General features: G+C 45.7%; 2 gene segments (V, D, J or C); both read right to left on the bottom strand.

Moving 5' to 3' along the window:
- Positions 1–1359: 1359 nt before the first annotated feature.
- LOC107112293 lies at positions 1360–2000 on the bottom strand. The segment is given in 2 exon segments: positions 1360–1760; positions 1904–2000. Coding segments are annotated over 2 exon segments (447 nt in total).
- Positions 2001–4529: 2529 nt separating this feature from the next.
- Positions 4530–14029, bottom strand: LOC107112292. The segment is given in 2 exon segments: positions 4530–4960; positions 13897–14029. Coding segments are annotated over 2 exon segments (564 nt in total).
- Positions 14030–17727: the final 3698 nt, after the last annotated feature.

Raw genomic sequence — 17727 nt, 5'->3', positions numbered from 1 at the left:
GGTTTTTGTCTCGCTTCCCCATGGCGGGACATCTCTGTCTTGCAGGCCCTGCAGAACTGCATTAGGTCCCACGGGGCATGGATCTCATTCAGCATAGCATTCCACCAGATTGGCACCAGGGCCAAAAAAGCCTTGGCTCTGGTTGAGGACAGCCGGAGACTTTTTGGGACAGGGAGCACCAATAAGCTCTTCTCTCCCCTCCGTGGTGGAGGGGGGCCATACCAGGAGAGGCAGTCCCATAGCTACACTGGTCCTCCACCACATCTCTCACCTGTTCTGCAGCACACCTGAAGTTTTTTCATCCTCCTTCTCTTCACACTAGATGAGACTTAGAATCCACAGAAGCAAATGCTGACTTTCCTTAAATAAAAAGCAAGAGCTGCAGGGGGAGAGCGACACCACCTGGTCATTGATTACTGTGTCAGGCATACAAAACCTCTGTGGTTTCCATGGCAAGTTTACACAGTTGCCATTTTTGATCATTACACATCTGGCACTGCTACCACATGTACCACTAAAGCATACTACATATGATTGTTTTGGTTTACATCAGGGGTCGTTTCGTAGAAAAAGAGCTAGGGGAACTCATTAGCATAACTCATTAGCATATGCCACACCCCCTGACATCAGGGGCCTGGCGGTGGACCTGCAAGGCCGGTGGGAGTGCGAGGAAGCCCCGCCAAGGCCCTCCCTGGCCCCAGGCAGGCAGGGGTGGGGAGAGGCGGGGAGGAAGCAACTTACCCTCCCTCTTCTCCTGCCTCCTCCTGGCTGAATGAGGGCCGGAAGCGGGGCGGCCGGAAGCGGGGGGCGGGGCTTCGTCATGTGCCCTGCCCCCCGTACCTCACCCGGGGGAACTGCGATCCCCCGCAATCCCCCCCGAATTGACCTCTGGTTTACATAATCAAGAATTTTATCTCACTCTGCTAGCATATGTATACTTCAGCTTCAGCACCTGCAAGTGCATACCCCCTTTGGGGTCATTTGGGATTGACCTTAATGAAGGGTATATTCTGGATTTATGGTTTTGTGTGATGCCTGAACTGAGCCAAAGTCTCAGCTTGGGGCTATAGAAATATTCATTTTCCAGAGAAGACTTTGGAGCCTCACTGAACATGTTGGTGCCAAAGCTGCATTTGAAGGCAGAGCTGAATAGGGATGAAGGGAAGGGGCAGTTTTAAGTGGAGAAGTTGGGCCAGGTAAGGGTAGTGAGTGTTCCCCACACCATTTTAAGAGGACTGTGAGACTGTACATAAGCATTGCAGGAATAGAAGTAGGTGAGGACAGGGTTACAAAGGAAAAGGGTGCAGGAGAGAGGTGGGTCCAGCATACCCCCACCCCGACATTTCTGCTCTTTAACCCTCACTCTGTTTTCCTTCCACTCAGCCTGACACAAGACTCACGCATGAGTGGAGGATTTTGTCTCACTTCCCCATGTGTTTGTATCATTGTGCGCTTGTTGCTGCTGTAATAAGAGAAACAGTGATAATCGGCCTCATCGCCTTCTTGGGCACTGGAGATGGTTAAGGTGGCGGTATTGGCAGAGCTGTCGACAGAACCGGAGAATCGGTCGGAGATGCCTGAGGCTCTGTTGTCATTGCTATATATGAGCATCATTGGAGTACTGCCGGGCTTCTGTTGGTACCAGGAGATATAGGTGCTGCTTATGCGCTCTCCACTTAATGTACAGGAGATTTTGACAGTCTCTCCAATGGAAGTCGACACAGAGGGCGGCTGAGTCATTGTAAACTCAGCATCACAACCTGAAAACAAAATCAGAAGCCCAAATGAAGTCGAACGGAAGGATCACACTTACTGAGAGGATTGTCAAGGTTGCCATAAAATGGAGAAGCAGAAAATGAGGAAAGTTGGCTAATTAGGAAATTGAATGAAGTCTCCATCCTACCCCAAAAAGAAGTGAGGAACAGGATGAGCATCGAGGCCTTGGCCATGGTGAGATATTCCCAGTTTCTTGGGACAAAGAGATTGCTGCCTAGAACTGTCCCAAATTCAGTTCGTCGACTGGGTTCCATTCCCATTCCCTAAACCTTAAGAAGTCTCCCTACATGCAAATATTACCAAACCTCATTGGTTGCTACCAGGTAACTCATTTCCCTGCAGAGGCATTCAGAGCTTACAGAAAGGCACCTCCCACCACTCTAAAAAAATCTTTATCAAGGTTAATTTTGCATCCTTGGGATAAGATAGAGTTTGAAAGTCCACCAGCCAAGATTCTGCAGCAAAGAAGCTCAAATTCTCTGATCAGGGGCAGGGGGGATATTTAATTTACCAAATTAGATCAAGAATGCTGAGAACTGGGAGTTTCCCCAAACTGAGGAGGTAGTGGGGTGGAAGGGCTGAGGGGGATCATAAAGGGCCCTGTTCAGCTGAGGAAATAAGTCAGGCAGCTGCTGTTCTTCTGGTCCTGTCATCCTCCCCTTTCCTTCCTCTGTCATGTGGCATATCTGGAGCCCGTCCCTGTCTTCTCCTTCCTCCCCGCCCCACATCTGTTGTAAAATAAAGGCTGTTTCCATACAGACGTTGAACACAGTTTCCCAAACTGCCCAGTGTCCCCCACCCCCAAGATTCCACACAACATTGTCCTGCAATCATTCACTTTCCAGCTTGTCCCCTGCCTTACCACATTTCTCCCCAAACCTGCTTTGGTGGAATCTTGTTGGAAAGATGGTACCCAGCCTTCTTCCATGGTGCAGACAGGAAGGTGCAGAAAGGTCTCCATTATTTCCCACCAGCTTTGAGAATTCACACAGGTGATGGGAATGAATTTGCCCTGGGTTTCAACTCAGCCCCAAAAGCACCTTGACAGTGTCCTCATGGCCACAATGACGACTGTACCACCCTTTCAAGTGATTTAAAAATGCCGTTCTTAAGGATGAGAGCTTCCAGGGTACAAAGCACCTCTTGCTGCCTTTACCTCCTGCCCCTCTCCTTTTAAACATTAAGCACAGCTGAACCGTTTTAGAGATTATATGTAGACAAAGGTCCAGCACCCACCAGTGGTCAGTAGGCTGAAGACCAAATGATCTTGCTGTCCTTTCAGATGTGCTGCTGACTTTGATGATGAGGCACCTTTGGCTTCTTTGGCATGCTTCCTCCCCTGTACAGTCCTCTACCCCATCTCTCACCTGCTCTGAGGCACACCTGAAGTCTTTTCATTGTCCTTCTCTTCGCCTGCCTCTCTAAGCCGTGCTCATCAGACTTAGAATCTACAGAAGTTAATGTTGACCTTCCGTAAAAAACAACCTATAGCAGCAGAGTAACGGTGACACCTCCTGGCCGTTGATGCGCTGCATCACGCATACATTACCTCTGTGTTTTCAATAACAAGTTTATGTACAATGGCCTTTTTGTGTCACTGCATTTCTGGCACTGCTACCACAAGTACCAAGGGAGCATCCTGCACATGATTGTCTCAACATAAATGATCAACCATTTTGTCTGAATCTGGCAACACCCATATATTTCAACTTTAGTAAGTGCAAGTGTGTACCCTGTTTTGTGTCCTTTTGGGTTGGTCTTAATAAAGGGGATTACCTGGATATAGTTTATGGCTTTATTTTATTTATTTATGAAGATTTTATCCCACCCTCCCCCGCAAGCAGGCTCAGGGCGGGGTACAAGGCACCACAAACACATAAAAGCAGCTTATGTCATTTAAGTTCAAGTTTAAAAACCCAACTAAACCTACATAATGGTGGGATGCTAAAGCCTAGACCTCAGGGATAGAACTGAGAATAACTCAGGAAGGGCCATCGAGAAATAACTCAGGAAGGGCCCCCAGCCTATGATACAAATCAATGTAACAAAGAGCATAGACTTTGTTACACCACCCGGCCATGGATGCTCTCTGTCAGGTGTACAAAACCTCTCTGGTTTTGATGGGAAGTTTACACACAATGGCCATGTTTAGTCCTTGCACTACCAGCACTGCTACCACATGTAACACGAAAGCACACTACACATGAATGTTTCGTATACATAATGAACCATTTTATCAGAATCTGCTAGCATAGGTATACTTCGGCTTCAGTACATGCAATCACATATCCTCTTTGGGTTCATTTGGGATGGGCTTTAATGAAGGGTATTATGTAGATTTATGGTTTTCTTTGATGTCTGAACTGAGCCAAAGTCTCAGCTGGACCTATATACATATTCAAGTTCCAGAAAATTCCTTGAAGCCTCACTGAGCATGTTGCTAGCAGAGCTACGCTTTAAGACAGAGCTGAATAGGGGTGAAGGGAAGGTGTGGTTTTAAGTGGAAAAGTGTGGGCCAGGTCAAGGGTAGTGAACATTCCCCATACTATTTCAAGAGCACTGTGAGACTGTACATAAGCATTGCTGGAACAGAAGCAGGTGGGGACAGGGTTGCAAAGGAAAAGGCTGCAGGGGAGAGTTGGGTACAGCACCCCCCGCATTTCTGCTCTCAAACCTTCACTCTGTTTTCCATCCATTCAGTCTGAGACAAATCCTGATACAAGACTCATGGGTGACACCGGCCTCTATCGCGTCTAGTTCACCCGACTGGTCACAGGAGACTCAGCGGGTGCGTCAGCCAAGCACAACCAGTGCAAAGCACATCTGATGCATGGAGGTTTTTGTCTCACTTCCCCATGTGTTTGCATCATTGTGTTCTTGCTGCTGCTGTAATAATACAAACAGTGATAATCGGCCTCATCCCCTGCTTGGACATTGGAGATCGTTAAGGTGGCGGTATTGGCAGAGCTGTCGAGGGAACCTGAGAATCGGTCGGAGATGCCTGAGGCTCTGTCGTCATCTCTATATATGAGCATCACTGGAGCACTGCCAGGCTTCTGTTGGTACCAGGAGGTATAGGAGCTGCTGATGCCTGTGCCACTTAATGTACAGGAGATCTTGACAGTCTCTCCAATGGAAGCCGACATAGAAGGTGGCTGAATCATTGTAAGCTGGGCATGACAACCTGGAAACAAAATCAGAAGCACAAATTAAGTGGAATGGAAGGATCACACTGAGAGGATTGTCAGTGTTGCCATAAAATGGAGAAACAGAAAATGAGGAAAGTTGGCTAATTAGCTTTAGATTAGTATTTTAGTTATGTCTCCATCCTACCCAAAAAAGAAGTGAGGAACAGGAACAGCATCAAGGCCTTGGCCATGGTGAGAGATTCCCAGCTTCCTGGGACAAAGAGGTTGCTGCCTAGAACTATCCTAACCTCAGTTCCTTGGCTGAGTTCCATTTCCATTCACGACACTTTAAGAAGTCTCTCTATATGCAAATATCACCAAACCTCATTGGTTGCTAACAGGTAACTCATTTCCTTGCAGAGGCATTCAGAAAGTTGCCTCCCACCGCTCTGAAAAAAAATCATTATCAAGGTTAATTTTGCATCCTTTGGATAAGACAGAGTTTGAAAGTCCTCCAGCTAAGATTGCTAGAATGAAAGCATTTGATTCTGCAGCAAACAAGCCCAAATTCTGCAACAGGGAGGAATCCATCCATGATATTATTTAATTTACCCAATTATTTCAAGAATGCTGAGAACTGGGAGTTTTCCCAAAATGAGGAGGTAGTGGGGTAGAAGGGATGATGAGGTCATAAAGGGTCCATATGCATATTTGGAGAAAGGAGCTCAGGGAGACACTCCGATTTCCTTGGATGAAGTTTCTTTTGGTGCCTCTTTGCATTGCTTCTCTCCTATTCAGCTGAGGAAATAAGTCGGGCAGCTGCTCTTCTTCTGGCCCTGTCATCCTCCCCTTTCCTTCTTCTGACATGTGGCATATCTGGAGCCCTTCCCTGCCCTTGTGTTCTCCTTCCTCCCCACCCCACATCTGTTGTAAAATAAAGGCTGTTTCCATACAGACATTGAACACAGTTTCCAACTGCCTGGTGTCCCCCTACCACCACCACCACCACAAGCTTCAAGTTCCACACAACATTGTCCTGCAATCATTCACTTTCCAGCTTTTCCCCTACCTCGCCGCATTTCTCCCCAAACCTGCTTTGGTGGAATCTTGCTGGAAAGATGGTACCCAGCCTTTAACCATGGTGCAGACAGGAAGGTGCAGGAAGGTCTCCATTATTTCCCACCAGCTTTGAGAATTCACACAGGTGACGGAAATGAATTTGCCCTGGGTTTCAACTCAGGTCCAAACACACCCTGACAGTGTCCTCATGGCCACAACAAAGACTGTGCCACCCTTTTAAGTGATTTCAAAATGCCATTCTTAACGATGAGAGCTTCCGGGGCACAAAGCACCTATCGCCGTCTTAACCTCCCGCCCCTCTCCTTTTAAACATTAGACATAGCTGTACCATTTTAAAGATTAAACGTAGACAAAGGTCCAGCACCATCCAGTGGTCAGTAGGCTGAAGACCACATGTTCCTGCTGTGCTTTCAAATGTGTCGCTGACTTGGAAGATGAGGCGTCTATGGCTTCTTTGGCATGCTTCCTCCCCCTGTCCTGCCCTCCACCCCATCTCTCACCTGCTCTGAGGCACACCTGAAGTCTTTTCATCATCCTTCTCTTCACCTGCCTCTCTAAGCCATGCTCATCAGACACAGAATCTACAGAAGCTAATGCTGACCTTCCGTAAATAAAAAGCTATAGCAACAGTGACACCTCCTGGCCACTGATGCACTGCATCACGCATACATAACCTCGGTGATTTCAATAAGTAGTTTACGTACAATGGCCCTTTTGTGTCACTACATTTCTGGCACTGCTGCCACAAGTACCAAGAGAGCATCCTGCACATCTCAACATAAATGTTCAACCATTTTGTCTGAATCTACCAACATCCATATATTTCAGCTTTGGTACGTGCATGGATTGCATGGGTATTATTTATTGCATGGATATTATTTATGGCTTTGTTTTATTTATTTATTTATTTATTTATGAGACTTTCATCCCACCCTTCCCCCACAAGCAGGCTCAGGGCGGGGCACAAGGCATCACAAACACATAAAAGCAGTTTATACCATTTAAATTCAAGTTTAAAAACCCAACTAAAGCTACATGATGGCAAGATGGTAACGCCCAGACTTCAGGGATAGAACCGAGAATAACTCAGGAAGGGCCATCGAGGTAATACTTGGGCCAGCCCCCAGCCTATGACACAAAACTGATGTAACAAACAGTGTGGGCTAGTTGGAGGGGGACTGGTTAGAGCCGGGGAGGCCAAATATAGTGAGGCCCCCGCCACCTCAGCCAAAGGTCTGGCAGAACAGCTCCATTTTACTGGCCCTGAACTGAGCCACAGTCTCAGCTGAGGCCATATAAATATTCAAGTTCCAGAGGAATCCTTGGAGCCTCACTGGCCATGATGGCAGCAGACCTGTGTTTTAAGTTAGAGCTGAATGGGTATGAAGGCATTCAGTGGGGAAGCTGGGGCCAGTAGAGGGTGCTGAACGTTCCCTGTTTCGTTTCAAAGGGTCTGTGGGACTTTATATGAGCCCTGCAAGAATAAAAACAGGTGGGGATGGAGTTGCAAAGGAAAAAGGTACAGGTAGGAAGAGGGTTCATACCCCTCTCCAAACACACACTCCTACTGTTCTAAGAGTCTTTCTCTGTTTCACATCCCTTCAGCATGACACTCAGCCTGATACAAGATTCATGGATGGTGGTGCCATCCTTTCTCACATCTAATTAACCAGTCTGGACACAGGAGACTCAGCTAGTGCATCAACCAAGCACAACCCATGCAAAGAACACCTGCTGCGTGGAGGTTTTTGTCCCACTTCTCTGTGTGGTTGTATCGTTGTGTACTGATTGCTGCTGTCATAAGATGATTAGTAATAATCGGTCTCATCAGCTACTTGAATGTTGGAGATGGGTAAGATGGCGACACTGGCAGAGCTGTCAAGAGAACCTGAGAATTCCGTCGGAGATGCCTGAGGTTCTCGGTGATTCTACATGAGCATGCTGAAACCGGCGCAGACAAAAGACCCACCGCAAAACAAGTCTCAAAAAGCACAGAGCAAAACTGGGATGAAACCACTCTGGGGATGGAGTCATGATGAACACACGCAGGAAAAAAATTACCTGCGGGGCAAATAGAGAGAGAAGATGGAATGTGATGTAGAACACAATTCCTCGGTATGCTCTGAATGCAGGGCAAAATATAAATGCAGAAAAGGCCATTAAGCAGAATGGAAGGATCACAGGAAGAGGATCCTCAGTGTTGCCATTAAAAGGGCAAAAAAGATATGATACTTGGTTAAGTATTTTATTTAAGTCTCTATCCTACCCCAAAAAGAAGTAAGAAACAAGAAGAACATCAAGGTCATGACCATGGTGAGAGATTCTCAGCAAGAAGAGATTCCTTGGCAAAGAGGCTGCTGGCAGAGATCTCCCAAACTCAGTTCCTCGGCTGAGTTCCATTTCAATTCCCTAAACTTTGAGAAGTCTCCCTGTATATGCAAATATTGTCAAAGCTCATTGGTTGCTACCAGATTACTCATTTCTCTCCAGAAGTATTAAGGGAAGATCTCAGATCTCCTCCCACCACGCTGAATAACATCCTTATCAAAGTTAATTTTGCATCCTTGTAATCATTTTTATTTTATTTATTTATTATATTTACAATCCTTATTTATAATCCGCCCTCCCCGCAAGCGGGCTCAGGCCGGCTCACACTGCCTGGCTCTATGCCAGATTCATATATAACACATTAAAGCTCAAAACATTATTAAAACATTTAAAAACATTTAAACAAACAACATTTAAATAAATGCAGGGCAGAGTTTGACAATCCACCAGCCACGTTCATTAGAATTAAAGCATGCAGAATCTGGAACAAAGAAATAAAAATTCTGGGAACATGGACATGTTATTTAATCCCCTGAATTATTTCAAGACTGCTGAGAACTGGGGGCTTTCCAAGCAAAGGAGGTAGTGGAGAGGAAGGGATGTATGGGTCATAAAGGGTCCATCAATGCACTTGGGGGGAAACATAGGCTATAAATAAAGTAAATCAATAAATAAACATTGTCATGTGATCACTCACTTTCCAGGCTTTCCTTTACTTCCCAACACTCCCCCCCCCAAAAAAAACCCCTATTTTTCATAGATTCTTTCTGGAAATGTGTCTTTGGTCATGGTGTAGACAGGAAGGTGCACATTTTTGAACTTCCCAACCCACATTGGAAGTATTATTAAATATTATATATAGCCTTAATTTTTATTTATTTATTTATTAAATTCTACTCGTAACCCACTCTCCCCTGTGCAACAGGGCTCGGAGCAGGGGGAAACATCGCCAGTTACACAACATTACAATCCATTTAAACAATTTAAAAGACCTTGCTGTCCTCAAACATAGGCCTGGCAGGACATCTCTGTCTTGCAGGCCCTGCGGAACTGCATTAGGTCCCACAGAGCATGGATCTCATTTGGCATAGCGTTCCACCAGGTCGGCCCCAGGATCAAAAAAGCCCTGGCTCTGGTTGAGGGCAGCCGGAGGCTTTTCAGGCCAAGGATCACTAGAAAGGTCTTCTCTCCTGAGTGTGACATTCTTGGGGGGGGGGCATACCAGGAGAGGCGGTCCCATAGATACATTCATCCCAGGCTGTTTAGGGCCTTGAAGGTTAATACCAATACCTTGAACCAGGTCCAGTATTCAACCTGGAGCCAGTGCAGCTAGCAAAGCACCAGTCGATGGGGTACCTGTAAGGACCCTCACCGCTGCATTCTGGACCAATTGTAAATTCCAGGTCAGTCTCAAGGGTAACCCTGGATAGGGCGAGTTACAGTAGTCCAACCTATAGGTGACCAGATTAAACCTTAAAAGATTAAACATAGACCGAAGTCCAGCATCCACTAGCTGTTACTAGGCAGAAGCCCAAATGTTCCAACCATGCTTTCAAATGTGCTGCTGGCTTGGAAGATGGCACCCATGGCTTCTTCTGCCAGCTCCCCCACCCCACCACAGTCTTGTCCTCCACCCCATTTCTCACCTGCTCTGAGGCACACCAGAAGTCTTTTCATTGTTCTTTTCTATGCCTGCCTCTCTACATGCTAGATCAGACTCAGAACTCACAGAAGCAAATGCTAACTTTTCTTAAATTAAAAAAATATAGTTGCGAGGTAATAGTGACACCTCATGGCAACTGATGTACTCTGTCTGGCATACATAAACCCTCAATTATTGATAGCAAGCTTACACACAATTGCCCTTTTTTTGAGATGCACGTCTGGCACTTTTACCCCATGTACCAGTAGAGTACACTACATATTATTATTTAGATATGCATGATCAACCATTTTCTCTGAATCTGAAAACATATTTGTATTGCAGATTCAGTACATGCATGCACACACCCTTTTTTTTATACTTACATTTACATTTTTACATTTATGATTCGGGCCGCCATGCAGTAATAGAAAGACAGACACACACCCCTGTTTATCAGCTGAATCGCTGGTTAGATCCAACCCATAAGAGTAAATATGGTTCAACTAATCTTCAGGCACAGATCAAATGAAATTCTCTTATTCTTCTGTATTGTCCACACTGGGGAGGAAGAGGGAAGCTTTTTGTCTCAGTTCCCCATCAGAGTTCACCACTGTGGAACTGGCTACCACTGTTGTCCCAAGCAACACAGTAATAATCAGCCTCATCTTCAGCCTGGAGGTTAGCAATGACTAAAGAGTGAACGTTCCCAGACTTAGAACCAGTGAACCGGTCCGGGATCCCTTCTCCCCGAGTGCTGGCACCTGTGAGCACAAAGCGAGGGCCCCATCCAGGTCTTTGCTGAAGCCAGTGAGTGCTGCCTACACTACCATGGGCTGTGCAGGAGAGTTCATCCGTTTGTCCTGGGGACGCAGACTGGAAAGGAGGCTGAGTCAAAGATGCCTGTGAACTGACACCTGTACAAAAAGAAAAAAGCGAACAACTGAAGCTGCTTTCCCACAGATGAAAGGAGGAGGAAGGCTATGCCGGCGATCATGGGACCTGCATGGACAAAAGCCATGCAGGATGGGGGATGCAGAACAGTGGGCAAAGGTCACATTGAATGGAAGAACTGATGGGATCCATCCCTGGGACTTTCGTCTTCCCTTCTTTCAAATATCACCCCCTATTTTCCTAAGTGGTACAAGTCGCTTTAGACTAGGTCTACAGGAGTGTGCAAATTCCCCTTACCTGAGCAGTAACAGAAAAGTGCCAGGTAAAACAGAGTCCCACCCATTCTGAGTTCCCCAAAGGGCTTTCTAAAGCACAAATATCACGACAAATATCACAACCCTCTCTCCTGCTTTAAATCCCCCACAGCAGAACAATGGTCCTCCTCCCATGCAAATACATTCTGTGGTCATGACCTATGCTAGAGCTTCTTCTCCCCATAAGGAATATGCTCCACTCCAGTAGAACCCATGACCATAGGACACATTTGCTTTGTACTGAGCATCGCCCTTATTTTTTTTTCAGAGTGAAAATTGGGGAGTTCACCGTGAGTTATTCTCACATAATTGCCAAAGGTTTTCCACAAGCAAAGTCATGAAAAGATGAAGGAGGCAGAAGAATGTATGAAAAAGCTGGTGGGACCCAACCTCATGATTTGTCTTCTGTTCTCCTTAGAGAAAGAGCAGAATAAATAGTGATGGGCAAACAGATAGAACACCTTTTTTAGTCTGAAATTGTTGCTTACAAATAACATGTGTCAGCTCTTTCAGTCACATTACTTACATCCTGACCAATGTAAATCTTGCATTAAAATAACAGAAACAAGAAACCAAAAAATGTACACATCCCTCTGGAAAGTCTTAATTGTTTCTCCCCAGCTTTGAAAATTCACAAAAATGGCAGAAACTAATTTGTTCTTGGTTTGAACTTAGAGCCATATGAGATGTGAAGGTGACCTCATGGTCATCATGAGAACAGTGCCACCATGTTAAAATCATTTAAAAGTGCCAGGATTAGGGATAAGAGCTTCCAGGGTTCAAAACACCTCGTGCCACCTTTACCTACTGTCCCTCTCGTTTTCAACATTAAAAATAGGCTTAAAGGTTTAAAGATTCAACATAAAACAAGGTCCAGCACTGAATGGGCATTTTGTTGTTGTTCAGTCGCACAGTCGAGTCCGACTCTTCGCAACCCCATGGACCAGATCACGCCAGGCCTTCCGGTCTTCCGCCGTCCTCTGAAGTTTGCTCAACTTCATGTTCGTTGCATCAATGACACTCTCTAACCATCTCATCCTTTGCCGTCCCCGTCTTCTTTGACCTTCGATCTTTCCCAGCATCAGGGTCTTCTCCAGTGAGTGCTTCCTTCTCATTTGGTGGCCAAAGTATTTGAGCTTCAGTTTCATTATCTGGCCTTCCAGGGAACAGTCAGGGTTGATTTCTTTTAGGATTGACTGATTTGATCTTCTTGCAGTCCAAGGGACTCTCAAGAGTCTTCTCCAGCACCATGGGCATTCCTAGGCTGAAGATGTTCCGGCTGTGCTTTCAGATCTGCTGCTGACTGGGAAGATGAAACATCTGTGGCTTCTTCTGCCAGCTGTCCCCTCCCCCGTCCTGTCCTCCACCACATCTCTCACCTGCTCTGAGGCACACCTGAAGTCCTTTCATCCTCCTGCTCTTCACTTACCTCTCTAAACCATGCTAGATGAGACTTAGAATACACAGAAGCAAATGCTGGCTTTCCATAAATAAAAAAAACAATAGCTGCGGGGGGACAGTGACACCACCCGGCCATGGATGCACTCTGTCAGGCATACAAAACCTCTGTGGTTGTGATGGGAAGTTTACACACAATGGCCATTTTTGGTTAGTACACTTCTTGCACTGCTACCACATGTACCATGAAAGGACATTCCACATGATTGTCTCGGTAGACATAAGCAATCATTTTATCTGAATCTGCTAGCACATGAACAGCTTCAGTACATGCAAGCGCATTCACTCATTGGGGTCATTTGGGATTGGCCTTAATGAAAGGTATTACATGGATTTATGGTTTTCTGTGATGCCTGAACTGAGCCAAAGAGAACTCTATGGAGCCTCACTGAACATGTTGGGGGCAGAGCTGCATTTTAAGGCAGATCTGAATAGGGATGAAGGGAAGAGGTGGTTTTAAGTGCAGAAGTTGGGCCAGGTAGGGGGTAGTGAGCGTTCCCCACACTATTTCAAGAGGACTGTGAGACTGTACATAAGCACTGCTGGAATAGAAGAAGGTGGGGACAGGGTTGCAAAGGAAAAGGCTGCAGAAGAGAGGTGGGTTCAACGCCCCCCGACATTTCTGCTTTTAAACCCTCACTCTGTTTTCCTTCCACTCAGCCTGACACAAAGCCTGACACAAGACTCACACGTGACACTGGCTTCTATCACATCTAGTTCACCAGACTGGTCACAGGAGACTCAGCTGGTGCGTCAGCCAAGCACAACCAATGAAAAGCACACCTGCTGCATGGAGGTTTTTGTCTCACTTCCCCAAGTGTTTGTATCATTGTGAGCTTGTTGCTGTTGTAATAAGAGAAACAGTGATAATTGGCCTCATCCCCTGCTTGGACATGGGAGATGGTCAAGACAGCGGCATTGGCAGAGTCATCACGGAAACCTGAGAATCGGTCGGAGATGCCTGAGGCTCTGTCATCATCCGTATATATGAGCATCACTGGAGCACTGCCAGGTTTCTGTTGGTACCAGGAGGTATATGTGCTGCTTATGCCCTCACCACTTAATGTACAGGAGATCTTGACAGTCTCTCCAACAGAAGCCAACAGAGAGAGCGGCTGGGTCATTGAAAACTGGCTGTGACAACCTGGAAACAAAATCAGAAGCACAAATTAAGTGGAATGGAAGGATCACACTGAGAGGATCGTCAGGGTTGCCATAAAATGGAGAAATGAGGAAAGCTGGCTAATTAGGTATTTCAATGAAGTCTCTATCCTACCCCAAAAAGAAGTGAGGAATAGGAAGAGCATCAAGGCCTTGGCCATGGTGAGAGATGCCCGGCTTCCTGGGACAACGAGGTTGCTGCCTAGAACTATCCCAAACTCAGTTCCTCGGCTGGGTTCCATTTCCATTCCCTAAACCTTAAGAAGTCTCCCTACATGCAAATATTGCCAATCCTCATTGGTTGCTACCAGAGAACTCATTTCCCTGCAGAGGCATTCAGAGCTTACAGCAAGTCTCCTCCCACCACTCTAAAAAAAACATCCTTCTCAAGGTTAATTTTCCATCCTTGGGATAAGACAGAGTTTGAAAATCCACCAGCCAAGATGGCTAGAATGAAAGCATTCTGATTCTACAGCAAAGAAACCCAAATTCTGTGATGGGGGGGGGAATCCATCTATCACATTACTTAATTTACCAAATTATTTCAAAAATGTTGAGAACTGGAAGTTTTCTCAAACTGAGGAGGTAGTGGGGTAGAAGGCATGTGTGGGTCATAAAGGGTCATATATGTATCTGGGGAAAGGAGCCAGGGAGCCCCTCACTTCTATTGGCTTGGGCAAGGAAATAAGTCAAAATATTTGATAAGGAAGATTGCTGTAAAAATTACTGCAAAGATTATTGTAGAACCGATGCTGTTCTTTGCTGTATCAACAAACAGGAGTGCTTGATATGGAATTACCCAAATAATTCAAAACTTCACAGATAGTTCAGTGCTTCATAAATGGCATAGTAGTGAAACTTGATTAGATCGTAGCTAGCACCCTTGTTAGAAGAGTCTTCTTTTGGAACCGTTTGTACCTGTTCATTCATTGGAATTTTCTTATTTAATCTTCCTTACCAAATATTTGTGGAATCATACTTTGTGTATGTCTTGTACATGCAATATGGATTTTCATTGAATGTTTTGGACATTATTCTTGTATATGCAATATGGATTTTCATTGCATGTTTTGGACATTATGCACCTACATGTTCATTGTGGAATTTTTCCATTTTTGATATTGTTTGATTAATTTCTCCAAGAGCTTAAGAATACCTATATTTTCATATTTTCCTTCCTGCACTGTTTTATTTTTGGTCCTTGAACAGTGCAGTTACCGTAGTTTGTTGGCCATTCTGTTTGAGGAAATAAGTCAGGCAATTACTGTTCTTCTGGTCCTGACATCCTCCCCCTTCCTTCCCCTGCCATGTGGCATATCTGGAGCTTTTCCCTGGCCCCGTGTTCACCTACCACACACACACACACACACACATCTGTTATAAACTAAAGACTATTTCCACACAGACATTTAACACAAGAGTTTCCCAAACTGCCCCATATTTCTTCCCCTGAGCTTCCACACAACATTGTCCTGCAATCATTCACTTTCCAGCTTTTCCCCTGCCTCATCGCATTTCTCCCAAAACCTGCTTTGGTGGAATCTTGCTTGGAAAGATTGTGCTCAGCCTTTGGCCGTGGTGCTGACAGGAAGGTGAAGAAAGGTCTCCGTTGTTTCTCACCAGCTTTGAGAATTCACAAAGATGATGGAAATGAATTTGCTCTGGGTTGGAACTCAGGGCCAAATGCACCACGATGGTGTCCTCATGGCCACAACAGACTGTGCCACCATTTTTAGTTATTTAAAAATGCTATTCTTAAGGATGAGAGCTTCCAGGGTACACAGCACCTCTTGCCGTCTTTACCCCCCTCCTTTTAAACATTAAACGTATCTGTACCATTTTAAAGATTAAACATAGACGAAGGTCCAGCACCCACTGGCTATTGGTAGGCTGAAGTCCAAATGTTCCTGCTGTACTTTCAAACGTGTTGCTGACTTGGAAGATAAGGTTTCTTCGGCATGCTTCCTCCCCCTGTCCTGTCCACCTCATCTCTCCTCACCTGCTCTGAGGCACTCCAGAAGCCTTTCCGCCATCGTTCTTATTGTCTGCCTCTCTAAACCATGCTTGATAAGACTTACAATCCACAGAAGCAAATGTTGACCTTCCTTAAATAAATAACTATAGCTGCAGGGTAACAGTGACACCTCCTGGCTGTTGATGTGCTGTATCATGCAAACGTAACCCCTGTGTTTTTGATAATAAGCTTACACACAACGGCCCTTTCCTGTTGTAACATTTCTGGCACTGCTACCACATGTACCAAGAGACCATACTGCACACAATGGTCTCAGTACACATGATCAACCATTATTCTAAATCTGGCAACATACGTATATTTCAGCTTTAGTATGTACAAGTGTGAACCAGTGTTCCCTCTAAGCTGAGTTAGTGTGAGCTGGCTCACAGTTTTTTAACCTCCAGCTCACACATTTTTGTCTTAGCTCAGGAAGGAGGGCTCCAGAGCAAACTATGCAGTATGCAGTAGCCAAATCGCTCACTCACAACTTTAATGCCAGTAGCTCACAAAGTAGAATTTTTGCTCACAAGACTGCACAGTTTAGAGGGAACATTGGTGTGAACCCTGTTTTGTGTCATTTTGGGTTGGTCTTAATAAAGGGGATTTCATGGATATTATTTATGGCTTTATGTGATGTCTGAACTGAACCACAGACTCAGCTGGGGTTGTATAAATACTTACCTTTCCAGAGGATTCCTTGGAGCCTCGCTGAACATGAAGGCAGCAGACCTATGTTTTAGGTTGGAGCTGAATGGGTATGAAAGCAAGGAGCGGCATTCAGTGGAGAAGCTGGGGCCAGTAAAGGGTGCTGAACACTCCCCACAACCATTTCAAGAGGGCGGTGGGACTGTATATGAGGCCTGCAAGAATAAAACCAGGTGGGGATGGGGTTGCAAAGGAAAAGGCTGCAGGTAAGAAGTGGGTTCAAGTGGTTAAGATGCTGAACTGCAGACCGGAAAGTCGGTAGTTCAGCAGTTCAAGACCCGAGTGCCACATGACGGAGTGACCTCCTGTCTCTGGTCCCAGCTCCTGCCAACCTAGCAGTTCGAAAGCAAGAAATTGCAAATAGATAAATAGGTACCACTTCGGTGGGAAGGAAACAGTGTTCCGTGCACCTCGGTGTTTAGTCATGCCGGCCACATGATCACGGAAACGTCTTTGGACAGCGCTGGCTCTTCGGCTTGGAAACGGAGATGAGCATCGCATCCCTAAAGTTGGATTCGACTGGCTTTCGAGCAAGGGAAGCCTTTACATTTACCTTAAGACGTGGGTTCAGACCTCTCTCCAAACACACACCCCTACTGTTCTGTTTTTAAACCCTCTCTCTGTTTCACACCTGCTGAGATTGAGGCTTTTTTTCTGGGGGAATGTGCTGGAATGGGGTTCAGGAACCTTTTCGACAAAATTCTTTTAAACATATTTTAAAGTTTATGAGTTTTTAATATAAAGATTGAAAACTTCATTTCCCTCTTGAGAGTTCCGGCACCTCTCCGCGCCCCCCCCCAAAAAAAAAGCTCTGGCTCAGAGTAACACTCAGCCTGATACAAAACTCATGGATGATACCATCATCTCTCACATCTAGTTGACCAGTCTGGTCACAGGGGACTCAGCTGGTGCATCAGCCAAGCACAACCCATGCAAAGCACACCAGCTGCATGGAGGTTTTTGTCCCACTTCCCTGTGTGGTTGTATCATCGTGTACAGAATGTTGCTGTCATAAGATGAACAGTAATAAGTGGCCTCATCAGCTGCTTGAACTTTGGAGATGGTTAAGATGGCAGCATTCGCAGAGCTGTCCAGGGAACCTGAGAAACAGTCAGAGATGCCTGACGGTCTTCTGTTATGCCCATATATGAGTAGTATGGGAGCACTGCCAGGCGTCTGTTGGTACCAGGAGTTATCGTAGCTGCTTATGCTCCCACTGCTTCT

This window comes from Gekko japonicus, unplaced genomic scaffold (assembly GCF_001447785.1).
Source record: "Gekko japonicus isolate JY-2015 unplaced genomic scaffold, Gekko_japonicus_V1.1 scaffold85, whole genome shotgun sequence".
In the NCBI taxonomy this organism is placed as follows: Eukaryota; Metazoa; Chordata; class Lepidosauria; order Squamata; family Gekkonidae; genus Gekko; species Gekko japonicus.
The sequence above is the reverse complement of the archived record's forward strand: the minus strand, read 5'-3'. Positions and strand labels throughout refer to the sequence as shown.